The sequence below is a fragment of the Colletes gigas genome, unplaced genomic scaffold (genome assembly GCF_013123115.1).
Source record: "Colletes gigas isolate AHSC1104 unplaced genomic scaffold, ASM1312311v1 Colletes_gigas_Sc00049, whole genome shotgun sequence".
NCBI lineage: Eukaryota > Metazoa > Arthropoda > Insecta > Hymenoptera > Colletidae > Colletes > Colletes gigas.
The window spans coordinates 325,041-344,743 of NW_025106678.1; the positions used below are offsets into that span (position 1 = coordinate 325,041).

Sequence of the window (19,703 nt, forward strand, 5' to 3'; positions counted from 1 at the left end):
GGACGATTAATTTCTTTTTGAAATTCAAAGTTTATACAACTAAATTATATTAAAGATAAAAAATTTGTTTTCTGATCCGTCGTGGTGCGAAATTATAAACAGATAAAAGTCCCGTTTCGATCGTTCTACCGAAAGTAACAAAACATTTGCTTTTTTTTATTTACCAACGTATATTATAACGCACACAAGGATGATACGTAGTGTGTTTCTCTCGTCTGTTCAGAAACGGGTGTATTTTTAGGTCAGTCCTGTCGAATGTTCAATCGTTACCAGGATCCAAACTACTTAAAGTGCCAGCTTTGTAATACGTTCGTTCTTTATTGCCGATAAGATAAAGAAAGACATTATTAATTTTTCGTCTAATACGTCGGGTTCGAGGTAGCGCGGATAGTTAGACGAGGAACGAATAATAAATTATATTCATTAAAAGAATAACGTTTTAGTATGTCTTCTTTATGTATTATAGTAACGATAGATTGGAAAAGTTATAACAACGGTAAAGCGAAAAAAAAAATAATTTAAAATGCCAGTTCGCTGGAACAATTTTATTGATATTGGCGACTTCGAAGCTCTGTTCTTCTATTTTCAAAATTCAACGAAACGTTTTTTATACGCAGCACAAAAAAAAAAGAAAATATTTATTGGCGAAGAAATCCGATTTTTTGGCAGGCTTCGAGATTCGTTTTAAACATTTGCGAGTAATTATTTCGTCACTTTTAACTTGTTATATATTTTCAGCCGCGGATTTGAATACTCAGGAGATACTAAGGCAGGAACCACATGCGTTTTTAGATTAAGCTATATTTTAACGGAAAGCAAATCCTTAACATTGAGAAGGTTGATACCAAATAAAAGAGTAGTTAATGCAATAAATTAAGAAGTTTTGTATTGTTTTAGCGAATACGAATACGAATATTTTAGTACCTAGCTAGTAAGTGTTCTCTCTCTTTTTTTTTTATCCCTTATTTTAGAATTACGATTTTTTTTTTTATTTTAAACATGTACTAATTCGAGAATGCTCAATGTTCTCCTTCCCCCGTGCTCTCTCTTTCTTCTGTATTATTTTAGTTTTATTAGTTTCGAATGCATCGAGTAAGTTAAATTATGTTTGGTATTATCGTTCGAATGGAAAATAATTATTAGCATATCTGTGTCGTTCTAACGAAATTTTGTAAGCCCCCTCGGGGCAGGTTCCTGTATTTTGTCAATTGAAATATACTTAACTAATTATTTACCGTCGTTTCCTTCCTTTTATTTAAAGTACAAACTAGGGCACAAGGGTGACCTTTTAATTGTATTTATTTACAATACAAGCAAATTGTTATTCCTATAATACTAGAAACTTCCACAATAGTCTGAGAATCACAGCGAGAAAAATGGCCATGATTGCCGCTATCCTGTATTTCGATGGTTTCATTTCCATGGGAATCCCGGATACGGTTCCTTTTGGTAAACACGGTTTCAACGAAGGAGAGACACCCTTGCTGACCGGTACACCCTTCATGGAATACTTGGTCGTTTCTACGATTTCCACTTTAACCATTTTCCCCAAGTATTCCTTCCTAAGGGGCACCAACACCTGCTCGTAGGATTTGTTGTGTCCAACGTAATGCTTCTTATCGTGAGATACCTCCGTGACTAGCACGTCCTGGACGAGCCCCACTTTACCATCGTACGGCGAGTAGGATTGAAAGAACTCCGACAATCTTTTCGTTCGTTTCTTCACCTGTTGCGCGGGCACGCTTTGCATTCGGGCAGCAGGCGTACCGGGTCTGGGGAAGAACTGATTGATGAACAAACTCGGGAACTTGTACCTCTGGCAGAGCTTCATCGTTTCCTCGAAGTCGTCCTCCGTCTCTGTGGGAAAGCCACAGATGATATCGGTGGCCACGGTTAGCCCCGGGACACGTTCGCGCAGATAGTTCACGACGTGCTCGAAGTTGGCGCGCGTGTACTCCCGTTTCATGTCTGCCAACACCTGGTCGCTGCCCGACTGCACGGGGATGTGCAGGAAACTGTAGACCTTCGGGTGTCTCAGGATTTTGCTCATCTCCTCCAGGTGTTCCATGATGTACGGCGGGTTGGTCATTCCTACGCGGACCATACATCCGTCAGGAACCACTTGGACGAGTTTCCATAGCAATTCCGGCAAACTGGTGCCAATATCTCTGCCGTAAGTGCCCGTGTCTTCTGACGTTAACCACAATTCGCAGACACCCTCTTCGAACGCCTGTGTCGCCCTCTCGATGATCTGTTCCGGCGTGTAACTTCCCAGCTCGCCTCTCGCGTGTTTCGTCTTGCAGTAAGTGCACTGATTCAGACAGCCCGTGTTTATAGCGATGATCTCGATCAACGGGTTCCTACGCACCTTGGGCAGACTCAGAGAGACGCCACCGACTTTCTTACCGGCTTCCTTTTTCTGTTGCAGGAACCGCACCGTGTTTCCTTTCAACGTCTCCTCGACCACCTCCACGACACGATCGATTTGCTGCACGCCGATCATGCTCAATCCTTGCAAGAAAGACGATTTTGGCGCGCCCTGCGGTACGCATCTGGAAAAATATTGGGTTCATTAATAAAATAAAGACTATTTCAGATACATTTACATCAATAAATTTTCTGTATTAATTAGCTGTAACAATTGGATTGGATATTGATTCAATCTACAAGATTCAAGGTTCATTGATAAAGTAGAGGGTTAGAGACTATTTCAGATACATTTAGATCAATAAATTTTCTGTATTAATTAGCTGTAACAATTGGATTGGATATTGATTCAATCTGCAAGATTGATAAATATAAGAAAGAAGTAACTATGTATGTAATATTCATAGGCACATCTTATGGTAGAATATTAAATTAGATGCTTTCAGCTAATGTTTATCTCACAGGAAATAGGAATTATATACAAATTTTTATACCCAGCAACCACAACATGCTTTCCCTGTTTCTTTCCAGCCTCGATTTCGTTTCTAAAATGGTCCTCCGCAGGACTCTTCACTGTACAGGAGTTCAACACCCACAAGTCTGCCTCGTTCCTATTTTCCGTTAACTTGTATCCGTATGCAGCAAGCTGGCCTGCCATGTATTCGCTATCAGAATTATTATGCGTGCATCCCCAGGTTTTTAAATAGATTGTCTGAGTCCCTGGCACGATGCTGTCGAAAATTGGAGGTTCTGGGAACTCTGGTGTAAATTGTTTACGCTTCGAACGAATGGTAATATTTTTTCGTGTGCTATATCGTTCTTTCGGCGTAATGTCTTGGGAAGATATTAAATCTTCTATATCGTCGATAATGTCCACGCACGGTGCTGGCATTCTAAAAACTAAACAGCATAACCTATTTTCAGGTTAATTTCACGCTGAAGTCTGTTAATTGTTACTTACTTTTCAAACTACTTTCGTCAATTTCTTTTCGCGTCCTCACGATTTAATAAAACCATTAATAAAATATGGTAGAACACGTAAAAAGTGAGGTTAGAAAGAATTGTATAGGTTATGTTTTAGAATGCTTGTCAACACATGTGTGTCCTCCAAGTTTTAACAGCAACGTTTTCTATTGGTTACGAAAATTAAGTGCAACATGTTCTGATTGGTTCAATTTATTCTACAACTAGCTAAGGCATTTAAAAATTCTGTACAAGTTTTTCATAAAGTATTTAAAGCATTAAATAACAATAAATTGTAATGATAGAATTTGATTGCATAGCGTATGATATAGGTATTTCATCGTACGAGAGTTGGTATCACACAAACTAAAATTCCCATTCGTAAAATACTAGTAATTTTGGGGTGACCTCTTCGTTTAAAAATGGTAATTTCGAGGACTATATTTAATCAAACACTAAAATTGTATTCCCACTTACATATAAAATCAATTAGAGTAAATAGGAAGTTAATAATGAATGAGAAACAGTCACAAGAGGAGGGGAGGAGGGCTTCAAAAGTTTTACTTTTAACGTGGGGACGAAATATCTCAAAGTACATTTTTAAACTTTCTTTTGATCGAAAATCAATTGACTTTATTGTTGGGAATTATTAACAAATTACACTTGTGAATGGTACTAGTAGTTGGCGGATCGTTCTTCCGCAATTCGGATCAGGGTATCAGAATGTTCTCTGCATTTCTCTTTCTTAGTTATCTGGGCATTGTTTTTCGCAATTACGACTCGTTTACATAACCGACCATTCTCTGCTCTGCTCGAGAGACTCATTGTTTCGCGTTTTCTCGATTTAACGTTATAAACAATTTGAAGAATATTCGACACTTGAATGTTTCACACACACGGGCATTCGAATACCAACGTCGCTGTTTTCAGACCACGCATGTGCATTGCGTGCAGTTGTTTTGGCACCACTGTTGCTGGATGAATTTGAAATAGTTTTCCGTTGTAGTTTGTAATTGTGAGTAGTTTGTGCGGGACGTTGAATTTTGAGTTCATTTACGCGTAATATAATGTCATCGCGTCAACAAAAGTATAAACAGATGCCTATTGGTTTTGGTAACATACAAAAGGGTCGTGCTGTTCGTAACAGGGAACAAAATGAATTGCGGAAATATCGCAGGGCGGAGATTGCAATGGATAATAGAAATGGATTGGATACACGTGCTTCTGTATCGCAGAATACAGGTTTGCAAAGCTACTTCTGTTTAATTATTGTGCACCATATTTTTGACATCCGTACAATGCAAAGGCCCTGAAAATACGTTGAATCTATTTAAATTTATGTAGTGGTTATATTTTATTTTCAGAAACAGAGGTGCCTGGTAATGTACGAAATCGTACATCTAAACTTCTAACGTGGAGAACTGAACGCGATAAACGTAAAATTATGGAGGAAGCAAAAAAGGTACGTCCATTTGTAGTTGGTTCTGTGCATCATAAAATGTATTCTCCGGTGACCACGGATGAAGATGTATCGATTGTAAAGGTACAGAAACAAACTGTACCATTGGTACCTAACCCTCCTTCGAAAAGAATTACTAAAGCCACAGAAAAGAGGTTGTTGTATAAAGCACAAGCAAAGAATGTAACTCCTTCAACAGGTTTAAATACTAACGGCACTAAGGAACAAAAAGTTCAAAAGGGTAAGGAGCAGATAACTGTAAAGAAACAGGAGCAGAAAACTGTAAAGAAACAGGAGTTGAAAACTGTAAAGAAACAGGAGCAGAAAACCATAAAGAAACAGGAGTTGAAAACCATAAAGAAACAGGAGCAGAAAAATGTAAAGAAACAGGACCATTTCCATGCTTCGTCTAATTATAATTTGAAGCATTCAATAGGACCCCACCAGAGGTTAGCGTTTGGTAGAACAGCCATACCATTGCCTATTCCGACGAAGAAAGACACTGCCCCATCTTTGAAAACAACAAGGGCAAGTAGAACTGGCACTACCAAATTTATTGTAGGTGACAATCATGATCAAAAACACAATGCGTTAGCAATGGTCGATGTGGAAAAAGATACGCATGAATCGGATGAAAGTTCTATCGAAACCATAAAATTAAATATTTCATCGGATGAAAATGAAACATTTAATATATCGAATGATAACGACAACAAGAATAATATTATCGCAAATGATGATGAAAATAGTAACAAGGAAGAAGAAGAACATGATAAATCATGTAATAACAGTGTTAAAGAATCTCAAATAATACTTAATAATAGTGCTAAAGTAACACAGTCTTCCTCGAATAATAATACACCTACATCAGCCGACGCCAATTCCCCTAACGAACCAGTGTTCTTTTCACCATATGTAGTTACCAGTCGTGGGAAAAGTAATGCTAGGAAAGAGCAACAGTTGAAACGTGGTTTCAGCCTTAACTCTTCAAGAAACGACAACATTCCCACAAAAGATACCGTTATGAAAAATTTAAATATTTCGATCGAGGAGGAAGAACGCACTGCGCAGTATTTTCAATTTCTTTTAAACAAGGAAATAGATAGATTAAGAGAATTATGCGAGAAATGGGAAAGGGTGAAAACGGAGGCCACAGAAATCACAGAAGATGCACAATACCAAATTATTCAGGCTATTGGACAAACGAATTTGCTAATAACTAAGAAGTTTGAAAGATTTCGCGGTTTAGTTTCCGATTGCGAGACGGGAAAGGGAGAAATGTTAGTCACGTGTAAAGATTTACAAGGATTCTGGGACATGATGTACATGGAAGTAAAGAATTGTGATTTGAGGTTTGAAAAGTTAGAACAACTCTGTTCGCGAAACTGGGAAGAAGAGGAACCGTCTGCCATTATCAAGCCGCTTGTTAAAAAGAAAAAGATTGCGAATAAAAGAGTCGTGCCTACAAAGTCAAGTTCAATCAGGGCGTTTTTGGCAAGAAATAGAAGGAAACAAGAAACAAGCGTTGAAAACAGTATAAAAGCGGCTAAAATTATAAGTAACAAAGAATCAATCAATAAACACAGACTGAGTGGAAGCAGCCCTAATGTAAAATTTAAAACAAGAAGATATAAATCAATGGATTTCAATAGCCACAAACGTGCATCTCTTAAACGCAATGGATCAAGATTTACTCTGTTACGAGAAGTACAATTATCCGAATCCAGAAAACCTCCATCTTCTCTAAATCTAACGAAAGTATCCTGTTTTAACGATACTATAACACCCGGGAAAAGTATACTAAAGCAACCAAAGAATTCAGTTAAAATGGAGTCCAATGCGAAAACAACTCATAAAGTGAACTTCAATGATACAGTAGAATTAAATGAAGTTCAAGTCGATGAAGAAACGCAAAGAAAGATGGATTTAGCTACAGCATTTGCTAGAATAGACAGTCTTGACTTTGATTGCCCCGAAGAAAATGAAGCAATTCATGCAGAAAGGAAATTAGATTTTACTAACAGCAGTTTCCTTGAAATGCAAGATCCTGAAAAGGAAAACGCATTAGTTCCAACTATACAAATACAATCCGCGACACCGTTGCAGGAGTCTGTATCAAATAATAATTTAAACGCGTCGTCACGAAGGGTAGACTTCAGGAGACAGCATGCTATCGATGAAAATGACGAAATATTTTATGAAACTGATAAAGTATTCGATGAAGCTGACAAAACATCTGAAGAAACCGACAAAACATCTCATGAAACTGCATTGCTGAACACTACAATTTCCATGCCATTTGTAGGAATGACTGACGTTGCAGATTTAAATGTATTGAAAGAAAAATCGGGGAACGACGAGCCTGTGAATGATAAAGAAGAAGTAGATAATGCCAATGAAAGTGTAAAAGTTTTGAGAACTAGAACTGTTATTACAGGAAATACACCTCAGCCTAAGAGAAGATATTCGCAGAAATTATCTCTAAGTGTAAACGAATCAGAGCATAAGGAAAATAAAACTCCTTTGGGAACGAGAAGAAGTTCCATGAGAATCACTGCCAGAAATAATGAGAAGATTAATTCGAAGATAGATTTGCAGGTTGCTACGGATAATTTGAACTTGAGTGAAAAAGTTGGCAAGAGGAGGTCCAAGAGGAACGTCAAATTTTCAGGTAATGTATGAATAATTATTTATAGAAAAAGTATTTAAGTGATAAATCAAGAGGAAATACCGATCTATTAAAAGAAAATTCGCGTTACACCTGAGATATAATAAATAAAAAGATTGATGTGGTCTTTTGGAATATTTATTGGAAACATAAATGACTTATCAGTGGGGCTCCATCTAGTAGATTTTGGTTTATGGGGGTCATAAACATAATGATTCTAGCTGCAGTAGTTGTATAATAATTTCGAATGGCCGTTCAACGCGAGTACAGTCTCGTATATTTACAATAATTAAATTTATAGCCCCTATTAGATGCGATTAACAGTTCAACCGATTTTTATTCATCAAACATGGCTGTATTTAGTCTATTTTTAATTGTAGGTAGTTTTAACAAAATTATTCAAATAATTTCCAACTAAAAATGCTCTACTTAGATTGTTTAATTCATTTTTGTTGGAGAAATTTTATTTTAAAAATTTTGAGAAATATTGGGGAGATGATAATCATTTTCACTTGAAATTGGGGGCAAAGTAGATATAGATAGTCGAATGTGTGAAATAATCGTTAATAGGCTATTGATGTTTTATGATTTATGAGTGATATTCGGTTCAATAAATATTTCGTAGACTCCAATGATACTACAGAAAATGAACCAGTATTTCCTATGACTCCACACGTTCGACGAAGTAAAGTACAGTCTACTGAAACAGGACGAAAAAGTGCACATACAGAAGATGATGCATCAGTACAAACTCCAAAGGAAGGTAACCATCAATTTTATAATTTTCATATTTTATTTATACACGTGATTGGTTGTATTGAATCTGAAGTTAAAAAATTTAGACAATTAAAGTTAGAACATCGAACAGGGTGATATGTTAATATAGAATTATCCTTTTTCATTTGTTCTGGTAAAACTATATCATTAGTCCTTGCTGGCTGGGAGTTAATAACGAAATTAGGGAAAAATTCAGAGATTGTTTACATAGACTAAATCATGTTTCAAGAATAAATATTTTTTTTCTCTGTATTCGAGTAGTAATTAAAATATAAAATGACAAATAGAATCGTAGATTCCTATGAAGATCTAGCTTTGTGTATATTTAGGTATCAAATACAATTTTTATTTTAGTTCCTGCACGGGTTAGACGATCACGGAATAGAAAGGCATCGTCCGTGGATGAATAGTAATTTAATCGTACAACAATTTTTCCAAAAGTTTGTTACAATTATATAGCGATGTTTAATTTTCTTAATTTAAATTTTCTCTAAGTTATTGTTTTCATTGTAAATAATTTTTTGATAGCTTAAATGAATGTGCCTGGTAATGTGTAAATAATTTATCAATAAACAACGATTTTAATACGTGGATTGGATTTCAAAAACTGTATGTACCTGTATGATATTTATAGAAATAAAGTTGATTTATTTAATACAGTACAAAATGCGTTTTTCAATACGTATAACACTATTTTTTACAACATAAATGATAGACAGTTGGATTTCGGTTAGGTTGATTAATTTGTTTATACTCATATACAGGGTGTTCGACCATCCCCGGGAAAAATTTTAATGGGAGATTCTAGAGGCCAAAATAAGACGAAAATCAAGAATACTAATTTGTTGATGGAGGCTCCGTTAAAAAGTTATTAATGTTTAAAGTTCCGTCCGTTTTGAATTTTTTTCTCGAAAATGAGCAAGATTTCGGGGGTATGTCTATTCACCAAAAATGATTGTAATTGGCCCCCGCAACCGAAAATAATTTTTCCAAAACGATTTGAAATTTTTTTTCCCCGTCGAAAAATTTCACACCTCGAATTTTTTTCTCGAAAGTGGATAGGAATTCAAGGGTATGTTTAATGACCAAAAATGATTGTAATTGACCCCCGCGACCGAAAATAATTTTTCCAAAACGATTTGAAATTTTTTAATTTTGTCGAAAAATTTCAACCTCGAATTTTTTTCTCGAAATTGGGTAGGATTTCGAGGGTATGTCTATTCACCAAAAATGCTTGTAATTGACCCCTGTAACTAAATATAATTTTTTTAGTATGATTTGAAATTTTTTAATTTCGTCCAAAAAGTACTTGAATTTTTGTCTTGAAACTGGGTAGGATTTCAGGGGTATGTGTATTCACCAAAAATGATTGTAATTGATCTCCGCACCCAAATATAATTTTTTCAGAATGATTTGAAACTTTTTAATTTAATTTTTTAATAATTTTATTTTGGTCTCTAGAATCTCTCATTAAAATTTTTCCCAGGGGTGGCCGAACACCCTGTAAATTTATAAAGTACTATGTGTTCAACGTTTTTAAATAAACGTTGAATTTAGTTTAAATTTTTACACTCTACTATAAAATGTATTCTTTAATATTGTATCCCAGAATAATTAAATATAAACAATAAATTGTATAAATGCTTGTGTGATATATAAATCTAACCATTTTGGAAACGCAATAAAACACTGAGTGGCGCATCTCCCTACCCTGCCCTTGCAATTTCAGGAAATCGGAAAAAAGAACACAGAATATGGAAACATATTTTTGTATTATTTGTGAATCCGGGGGATCGAATTTGCAAAATAAAAACAGTCTTTTTACGACGGTAGTTTTCCTAATAATCGATGAAAACTGCCGACTCCGATGATTGCGTAAACTGGTAATATTTTAAAGCGAACAAAGCCCCTGATATCGAGTACAAAAGTGATCTCGTCTTGTGGGCTCGTCCGAGCGTCGTTCGCGATACCGTGGTCGCGTAGGGACTGCGCAGAGTTGAAAAGAATATGAGCGGAAGTGAAATACGATAAGCCATAGTGGATTAGTCACACTCCCATGCTCACATTTTTTCGGTTATTATTGGTCGAAGCGGTCACATACGTTAAACTCGGACCTACTTCTATGTCAAAGCATACCATCAAGGACCAAATTGTGGTGGTTGGAGGTCAAAGGTACAATACTCTTGCTCCTTATCTTTTAAGTTTTGCTTAGAACCAAGTCTGAGTAACCGTAAGATTTTTAAGTAAATTTATATACTAATAACATTTTATTTATTGTTAGATCATGAAGTACATCGAAGGTGGCGAATCTCTATTTGAGGGTTACAAGAGTCTCATTAGTTAGGTGATCAAGAGAGTTTTGGATGTTCTAGGTCTGCACAGCTTTTTGTAAATAAAGAATTAAATTAATTTTACAATACTTATAATTTTTTTACTAAGTTTATCTTGTATTTGTGAATGAAGGGTAGAGAAAGGATTCTGTGTAATTGATAATGATGATAATAATAGTAGTGATAATTTACTGTACGGGTAACATCGTCTGAGTATACATTTAATATACTACAGAAAAATAAAACGATAAGAATTACAAGTAGTATGGTTCACAATAATGTCATCAAGTTTTTTTTTTAATTGGCTCGGTAAATTTGTAAGAAAGACTAGCGTAGCGGAAATAAAATTTGCTGCTATGCAGATTCTAGTTAGTGGATCGGAATTTCCATATTTAGAAGTATAAATCTGTGGCCTTAAATTTAAAATAAAAATCTCTTCTGATTAAATTGTAAAGAACAGTTATGTTTTACTTATAATTTGTCCTGCTTTAAATGCAATAAAACAGGAATTTATGTTACGTACTTTCTATCATCTGTTTATGTTTTATTAGGTTGGTCGACCATGTACCTGATGCATATTCAAGCTGCGACCTTACAAGTAAGCAGTAAAGCGATCGAATGCAACATGTATTGGTGAGTAATTAATTATTATTATTTTAAGCAATAGAGCTTTAAGCAATTTATTATTATAAATGAAAAACGAATTTTTAAGAAAAATCGACAAGGGGGAGTGCCTAAATTTCTCGGCGACAAAAAAAATTCGAATCGTTCTAAAAAAATTATTTCTAGGTTCTGGGGTCAAATACAACCATTTTTGGTCAATACAGATACCCTCGAAATCCTACGCAATTTCGAGAAAAAAATTCAGTAAGTGGACAAATTTTTCGACGAAATTGAAAAATTTCGAATCATTCCGAAAAAATTATTTTTGGTTATGGGGATCAATTACAATCATTTTTTGTGAATACACATATCCCCAAAATCCTACGCACTTTCGAGAAAAAAATTCAGGAAGGTGGACAAATTTTCGGTGAAATTTAAAAATTTCGAATCGTTCTGAAAAAATTATTTTTATTTGAAGCGATCGATTACAATCATTTTTGGTGAATAGACATACCCCCAAAATCCTACCCACTTTCGAGAAAAAAATTCCTTACCGAAAACATAATTTCAGGCCAGAAATGTTGCCCCGAAATTTCATGCAAATCTTTAAAAAATCATAACTTCTGAACTGATTAGAGGATTTTAATGTTTAAAAATGGAAACGACGCGTATTTTGCTGAAAAATGTTTAGAAATTCTAAGAATGTACGAAAAGTTGTTTCTTGACTTCGTAGAGTGAGAAAAACCCCATAAAAATGGGGCGAAAAAATGGTTTGGATGTAAGGTATACTTACATACCTCGTCTGTGATGTTATTTATCACAAACTTCTTGTTATTGATAATTGAATTAGTCTAAGATTAATTTGCTACGCGATAGTCGACTGTTTCCATCTACCACGGTCAATCTTGGACTTTGAGAGGCAACATTTACGAACGTTGGCCACGTTAATAGGCATAATTTCCATTATTGGTCCTTTGAAAATTCTCATTAGATGCGAACACCAGCGTTTTAGTATCGATGGTCACCAATCGTTTGGCGTGGCATCGCCAATAACGTAATTATCGGGTCATGTTCCGTTAATGGTTCTTTAATAAGTACAGCATCTGCAATTTTTCGCTAGAAAACATTTTGTCAGAACACTTGCAATGCTGCAACTGCAAAAATACTAACAATTATTTGAAATCGAATTAAAGAAAGAATTAATTAACGGTTGGAAAACATTTTTAACATTTTTATTTTTAACAGTTTTCAATTTACAGACCATTGAATTTATTTATTTTCCAATTAATAACTCCTTTGAACGCATATTTATTTTATTTTGTGGTTTGAATTGTTCAAATGAAATATTTCATTATGGATTACAAAAATAAAAGTATTTTATTCCCCCAGAAATTATTAATTCGATTTGTAAAGAATTTCTCGGAATTTTAATTCCGTGTGATAATCGACGCGATCGAACAAACTGTTTATATGTTGTTTTGTTTAAAAATTATTTGAAATGAAAATGTCGATTCTTTTTTTACGACACGCTGCATTTGTGTATGATTGTGAAGTTACTCGGGTAGGAAAATTGCAAACAGGATGAAGAGAGTGTTTTGTCAGGTTTCAGGTATAGAATGATCCTATCCTATTCTAGAGGACTGGGCTTGCGCATTGGATGGTTTTCCGTTTGGCTTGCTCGACGGCGAGATGCACCTACTTAGTTCCGTCAGTCACGTGGAGAACTTCCGCGACTGCGGTTCGCCTAATCCGTTTTCCGTTTTTCGTCGGGTTCGTCGGTTCCTTCGTGTTGTGTTTAGTGGTACGAAGTGATCGATCCATAATAAAAAAAAAGAAACAGCCGTGTTAACGATCAATTTGCCGAGGACTCTGGCAAAGGTAAGCCATAATTCAAATTTATTAGTCTCTTACCAAACACTGCTTTCCCGGCGCGTTTTCATCATAATTGTGAATCCCCAATGCACAGGTGTCGCACACAGCGAAAATCAAAAACATTGTCAAGTTGAATCGAAGAAAATTATTGCTCGTGTTAACGCATCGTAAATTACAATTAATTCGTATATCATAATGTACAGAAATTCGTGCATCATCAGATTAAATTTATTATTTTAATAAACTTTGTTAACGAATTAGAAAATCACAAAAAACTCAAATCAAAATTAAATCATTAAAGATACATAAGTTGACATAATTGATCGATAGCTGTCGATTTTTCTGACGTGCTAAAATTTTGTTTTTAATAATATTTGTCACGGTATTTATTGTTTTAACTCCATAGAAGCAAGTTCTATTCAAGTTCAGTTTTTTCTAATAGCTTATTTTGAGGATTAAGGGTGTTAGTAAAAGATTTTGTCATTTTTAAATGGTTAACATCGTGAAATTAAATTTTTACAATAATACCAAACTGTCGTTATTAATCATTTTTAGATATATCTGAAATGTAAATGTTTGTAATTTCACATTTTATCAAATTATAGTAGGTTTCAATGTAGAGATTTCAAGTTTAATATCGTCTTGTTGAAACATCAGATTGTTTACAATTGCATCGCGGTGATTTTGAGCGTAATAGTGTTGATTCAGCTAATTTGTATCCGGTACTTTGAATGCCCGATCGTTTTGCTAGCATTCGGTTGTAATGATAATATCAACAGTTGACCAAATACACGCGTCTCGCCATTAACTGTATTGCAGTAATTAACTAGTTAAACTTCCCGTCCACTCAAAGCTGCGTAACTTCAATAAACGTTCGCTACATCGTGCAACAGTTTATTTCAAATTATGGCTAGAAAATGTCATTAAGCAACGTAAACAAAAACTTAAAATATCTTTTTATTTTTGCATTCAGAACTTTCAACGCGATAATAATTTCAAAATGGATAATATTCAATTTATGGACAATATGTAATTTGTTCTTTCTAATTCTGAACATTGATCAAAATGAGGGTAAGAGATTATGGCTATTTGATTCTTCATTCTTTGAGAATTTTCCGGACAGATGAAACAACAATTTTTCAAGAATATAAATAAATAAATAAAAGGAAATTTTTATTCAAACGTTCTTTCGTTCTAAAACGTGTAAATATACTTCAGTTATTATACAAACTTAGCTTATAAATACTGAAAATTAACGTGATTGTAATGAATAATAATTAGTTGAAGCAATTTCTATTTGAACGTGAGAGTTTTAATTCGTAGAATCTTGAAAGCAATTTCTTCTCTCTTCTATTAAACCGGAAGCCCCAGCTGAGTCCCAGTTTCTAAACCCACCGTGTGGAATTGTAGAATTTTTATCTTTTCTTATTCCAAGAGTGTTGGTCAAAGTATATGATAAGAATATATTCACCCAACGCATTTGTATACTCATGCATCATTCATGGTTATGCAACTCCCCATACATCCATTTAATTTTCATAAAAAAAAGCTAAAATAGGTAAGAGTATACACTGTTATACAACTTTTAAATATTAATAGAATATTTTGGACTTTTCTCTATTTATGGGATCATGGAAAATGCAATCACATGGATTTTACAGAGCAGAAATGATTATTACTTTAGTTCTGATGCATTTGTTACTGGAATTGTTAATATTATATTTTGTAAATGTTATATATTAGAATTTATATTCGTTAGTAAATGCTTGTTTGCAATTATCATTTTGTTTGTCCTATTTATGGTCTTTTGTGTACTAAACGGATGAGTTTTACAGTTAATTGACTATTACGTTCAAGAAATATTTGATTAGTTTCATCATGATCTTAACCTACTTCCAAAGCCCTCAAAGGACGACTTGGTAGGATAACAGCAGTTTACGTTAGATTATAATACATAGTAGTTTTAGCGTTAGAACAATTTAAGCTCGACGTGGATGATTTAGTATAAAATAATAACGTACAAACTCTCTTAAAAGCAACTTTCGTATTTTTCAATCACGTTCAATTTCGTAATAATAAATCGTTTATTCGATTTTATTGTTTTGTACTAGTAAATCGTTGGAAAAATTATTTGTACTTCTTCCATACATGGAATTTTATTCCAAACGTAACTTCAATTCTATTGTTATATTTCAAATTTTTATACGTGCTTTATACGTGAATATTGTTTGTAATATTCGTCAAGAAATTCAACAAATAGCACAAAATACGCGTGAAAATTTTAGAGCTGTTTCATATATAATTGAAAAAAATATATATTTATATAGTTTCACTAAAAAAAGAAAATGGTAATTCTTCTTTTATGACTGTTTTTATTGAGATTCGAGAGGAGTTAGGAATTACAGAGTAAAGATCAGTACCGAATTGATAGTTTCAATTAAAAATGGAATCGAAGAAGGAATGGTCGTCGATAGGAAGGCATGTTTGTCGAGCATGAATAACTTCGTTTGAATGAAACACACAAATTGCATTGAAAATCTATTTCTATCGCATTTATGATCTCTTTGACTTACAATTTTTACTGTCCCCGTTTGATTGAAACTTCCGTGGATTACGCGTCGAACGCGAGTCGTTCATCAACGCTGACTATAAAGCGGTACCAACACTTCGCCATTTTATTGCCGCTAGATAAGGAGTGTCTCGGTGAATTTGAATAATGGCGCAAACACGGAATGTTAAAATAAACATCAAACTTACCCACAGGGCTTACGAATCGTTGATCAAGGCAATTTTAAAAGATCGCAATAATCAAATGTAGGGATTTTAACTATCTCTGTTCTCCAAATAAAGCTAATTTAAAAATACTAGTACTTTGATAGGTAAAATTTCGTTGCAGTGTTATTAAAAAGGAGATCACATTAAAAATTTACTTGTCCTTTATATCTATATTGACGATAAAATGTGTCAAAATTCGAGATAAAAAAAAAGTGACTACCCTAACTGGTAGAGGACGTAAAACTGTACAAGTATCATTTAAGCGAAAATAATCGTCAACGTGCTCGTTTTCGAGTTATTAACGAAAAACTGACGCGAACGATCGCTCCGGCGGCAAAAATCGTCGTAGGACAAAATTTCGACAGGCTATCCTGTAGGATAAAATCAGGGGAACCCAACACCATAGAGGGCTTAGAATAAAACGATACAATTAATTATGAAAAAAGTACATTATCCTGTTTGATAATTTAAAAAAAAAATAGTTGAAATTTTTATATTTCGCCTAAAAATATACGTTTCTTCAGAAGTTTTTTTAGTCGAATAAGAAAACTTTCAGAAGAGAATCCATACGAAGATTCAATTATTTAAAAGTAAACAAATAACATGTATTTATGTGAGTGGACAATTTCGTCGAATCTTTGGTGAAAACTAGGGATTCCTTCTCTAGGTTTAGTCGTGCTATCGATTCTATGAATAAATACAATAGAAGAGGACCCAAAAGTACGGACTATTGACTATTCCATCTTTGTATTTATTCATGACAGACAGCATCGGGAATTCTTTTCATCGAATTCCGTCCCTTAAAATATAAACGTCAATAATTGCGTGTTGTCGGGAAACCGACGTCGCGACGGTGAAACGTCCATCCTCGAGCGTTTGGTCGCGCGCTTTGAATTAACGAATCGAATTGCCCCCTGCCTCGACAAATCCCAAAGTGCTTTTAAACTTTCGCCACGCTCTGTGCGCCCGACAAACAAAGACGTTGTTTCGACGGTGTCTCGTGTAGCCAATAAAACAATCAGAGCGGCGAAATTCGACGAAGCCGCGCAGCAAAGACTGGAAATGAACGTCGTAAAGATAAATGTCCCCCGAACCCGTAACAACAGTATCGTCCGGTGATTTCCTCGCTTTGTTTCCTCGAAACGTAAAGGAAATTTGAATAGAATTTTTCGTTGCTAAACAATAATAATCTCGTCCGAAAGCAATATGTGCACCAACGTCGCTACCACTTCTGAAAACGTTGCTGGAAGCCTTCCAGTAAGAGGTTGTTGAGCTCCTCTTGCGTCGCGTTGCGTTTCGTTCGCTTTAACTGTGTCAACATCATCAAATCTTCACGTTTTCAGCTTCGTTTTTGATTCTCGAGTGAAAGGAAACATCACAAGGGCTTGGATCCCCGGGAATAGAAAGAATCGCGCAAGGTGTGCAGAGCCTCTAGCATTAATCGCCAAATTAATCACGAGGCTGTTTGGGAATCAAAGGACTGTTCTTATTTTCATTTTTATGGCTATTTTTTGGATACAAAAAATATTGCAATGTTTGATAAAATAATTCGAGTGGTAAACAAGCAATCTTATTGGTTTTTTTTTTTAAATGATCTTAAAATTTTGGAAAAGATGATTAAAAACAGTAGATTATAATATTATTATAACACGAAGGCAAAGTATGTAATGATTTTGAAAAAGAACTTGTCTGTGTTCTTTGAAATAATGTAGCTTCGTCCTAGGGAGTTTTTTTTTCTCCCTATACGATCGTGAATAGCAAAGACAGTTTTCCTTTATCTTCTTTAATGCTTTTTTTACAATTCCATTTGTTCGCTTTGCATGCACATTTCTCAGGTCTGTTTCCATTTTTCGCGTCCTTAGAAACGGAATAATGCCTTGGGCGACAAAGGGTGGCTCTTGTTGCTCGCACAACGCGCGTAGAACGAACTCTGGATGAATTGTATTAGTCCCTGCCAGGGTGGCGTACCTCTCGTTTATTGTCTCGTGGCTCCAATAGTGTTTAACAATGCTCTATCCTTATCTTTGGCAGGCGAATCAATATTCGATCCTTGGCTAACGAATGTAACAGGCACGAAAGTCTATTTACGATTTATGGTGTGCATGCCCTTGCACGGTGAATCTTCGATCGTCCAGAAAGAATTGAAAATAGAATACAAGAGGACGTTGGGCTAAGTTGAAGGAAAGTCTGGTAACAATTCCACGCGTTGCTTTTTGGGGCAAAGTGGGTTCAAAAATGTCCATTATTAGTATCCTCCTATGCACGGTTCAACCTTTCATCTTAACCACTATGAATTACAAAGGTATTATCATCGAGATAATATATCATTTAAACGACTATTTTTCAAATATTTCATTTCAATAATGGCCAAGTATCTCCATCTTAATATAGAATTTCCATACCAGCAGTGATTATAATTTTTCCTGTACGAAACACTATGATGGGGTTTGGACATTAAATCGAATGGTTTGTTTTAGTAAAAATAATTCATCAAATTTTTCATCAAATTTGTTTAGTAAATTGTTTTATTATAGTATGGTTTTTATCAAATACCATACTACAATCTTAATAATCTTTTACATGTCTTTCTGAATTATTATTTATCCTAGACCAATAGACTATAATTCGAAGAAAATGAGTTACAATTTATAATAGTTAAGAAAAAAATTACTATTAGATTCTTCTTGAATCCTCTCCCTGGCTGGGCCAAAAGTTGTCGATTTTAGAAACTGTCTTTTGTATCTATGGTAGAACGAAAATTATGGCAGTACAAATGTTGTTTACCCAAAATGTCCGATGAGTGGTAACGATTGTCCACCTTTTGAATATCCATAGCGCGGTAATTCGTAATAAATTTCGCGTACGAACAGCATCGAGTGCCTCGTTCATCTTGTCCATTCTTCAGGCATTGTTATGCCGTTCATAATGGTCGTCCCATTGCCAGTTGGTGTTCCCGCATCGCGTGCATTCGGATAATCGAAATGTTCGTTAGAAAAGTTTACTTTTAATCGGTCGAAAATTTATCTGTTTCATTATCCCCCGGAGTTTTCAAGTTTTGTTTTGGAGAAAGAAATGGCACGGTTCCTTTTCGTCGATTTGCCGCAGTGTTGTGCAGCATAATAATTTTTCTCCGTTGTTTGCTGCTGACGCATCGTTGCAGTCCCACGCAGCGGGACGGAAATATATTAAAATTAAATTTCGAATCATAAAATTAAATTTACAATCGAGATTTACGTTCATCAAATGCAGGACATCGTTATCTTAATCCAAACATCAATCGTGAAAATTTTCATAGGATAAAGAACGCTTTGGAGTGATTTATAGTAGTAATGAATGTTGTAGTAAATGGATAAACATTGTTTTATTAAATTTTCTATATTACGATTTATTCATTTCTATTTATTTATTTCTATATTACGAAACTGGTCAGTTTAATATTTTGTATAGTCTAAATTCAACATAATGTGCATCAAACGTTAAATAGAAATTAGAATTCGAATAACAGAATGTTACTTTTGAAATTAATTAAAATTAATATTTTATGTAGTCTAAATTCAACATAATGTGCATCAAACGTTAAATAGAAATTAGAATTTGAATAACGGAATGTTACTTTTGAAATTAATTGAAATCGATGTGGAAGTTATTTAATAATTAGATTTCAAAATACACATGGAAGACAGCATAAATTATGATAGCTCTTATGTGCATCAGATAGGGGATGAATGCTCTTTAAAATAAGCGTTCGTTCAAGTCGATAGCGTAATTAGTTCCGGAGATATAAGGGTTCGAGTGTTTGTTTACTTTTCATTGTTGACGTCCGCGCGAG

At 34.6% G+C, this 19,703-nt stretch overlaps 2 protein-coding genes across 6 annotated transcripts; one reads left to right on the forward strand and one right to left on the reverse strand.

The window, feature by feature from the left end:
* Nucleotides 1-383: 383 nt before the first annotated feature.
* LOC122403324 (threonylcarbamoyladenosine tRNA methylthiotransferase) lies at nucleotides 384-3,530 on the reverse strand. Of its 3 annotated transcripts, none has more exons than XM_043406795.1 (3): nucleotides 3,389-3,530; nucleotides 2,922-3,327; nucleotides 384-2,552 (listed from the first exon to the last, which is right to left on the reverse strand). In XM_043406795.1, exons 2-3 carry the CDS (start codon nucleotides 3,317-3,319, stop codon nucleotides 1,328-1,330), a joined length of 1,623 nt encoding a protein of 540 aa, XP_043262730.1. In that variant the 5' UTR covers nucleotides 3,320-3,327; nucleotides 3,389-3,530; the 3' UTR covers nucleotides 384-1,327. The 3 variants fall into 3 exon arrangements, with proteins under 3 accessions (XP_043262730.1, XP_043262729.1, XP_043262731.1); XM_043406794.1 differs by having other exon boundaries at nucleotides 2,922-3,341; nucleotides 3,389-3,494; XM_043406796.1 differs by having other exon boundaries at nucleotides 2,922-3,320; nucleotides 3,389-3,464.
* Nucleotides 3,531-4,433: 903 nt separating this feature from the next.
* Nucleotides 4,434-8,782, forward strand: LOC122403327. 3 transcript variants are annotated; one of them, XM_043406803.1, is made up of 5 exons: nucleotides 4,434-4,632; nucleotides 4,755-7,041; nucleotides 7,105-7,520; nucleotides 8,143-8,280; nucleotides 8,649-8,782. In XM_043406803.1, the coding sequence occupies exons 1-5, from the start codon at nucleotides 4,458-4,460 to the stop codon at nucleotides 8,702-8,704; spliced, it is 3,072 nt and encodes a 1,023-aa protein (XP_043262738.1). In that variant the 5' UTR covers nucleotides 4,434-4,457; the 3' UTR covers nucleotides 8,705-8,782. The 3 variants fall into 3 exon arrangements, with proteins under 3 accessions (XP_043262738.1, XP_043262736.1, XP_043262737.1); XM_043406801.1 differs by having other exon boundaries at nucleotides 4,755-7,520; XM_043406802.1 differs by having other exon boundaries at nucleotides 4,755-7,520; nucleotides 8,161-8,280.
* The last annotated feature ends 10,921 nt before the right edge of the window (nucleotides 8,783-19,703 follow it).

Bases quoted from the DNA above. Each gene is read 5' to 3' on its own strand.
- LOC122403324 (XM_043406795.1), bottom strand. From the start codon at position 3,319: ATGCCAGCACCGTGCGTGGACATTATCGACGATATAGAAGATTTAATA. The intron at 2,553-2,921 runs GTATAAAAATTT...ATATTTTTCCAG, and splicing joins AAGCATGTTGTGGTTGCTGG to ATGCGTACCGCAGGGCGCGC.
- LOC122403327 (XM_043406801.1), top strand. From the start codon at position 4,458: ATGTCATCGCGTCAACAAAAGTATAAACAGATGCCTATTGGTTTTGGT. The intron at 4,633-4,754 runs GTTTGCAAAGCT...TTTTATTTTCAG, and splicing joins TTCTGTATCGCAGAATACAG to AAACAGAGGTGCCTGGTAAT. The intron at 7,521-8,142 runs GTAATGTATGAA...AATATTTCGTAG, and splicing joins GAGGAACGTCAAATTTTCAG to ACTCCAATGATACTACAGAA.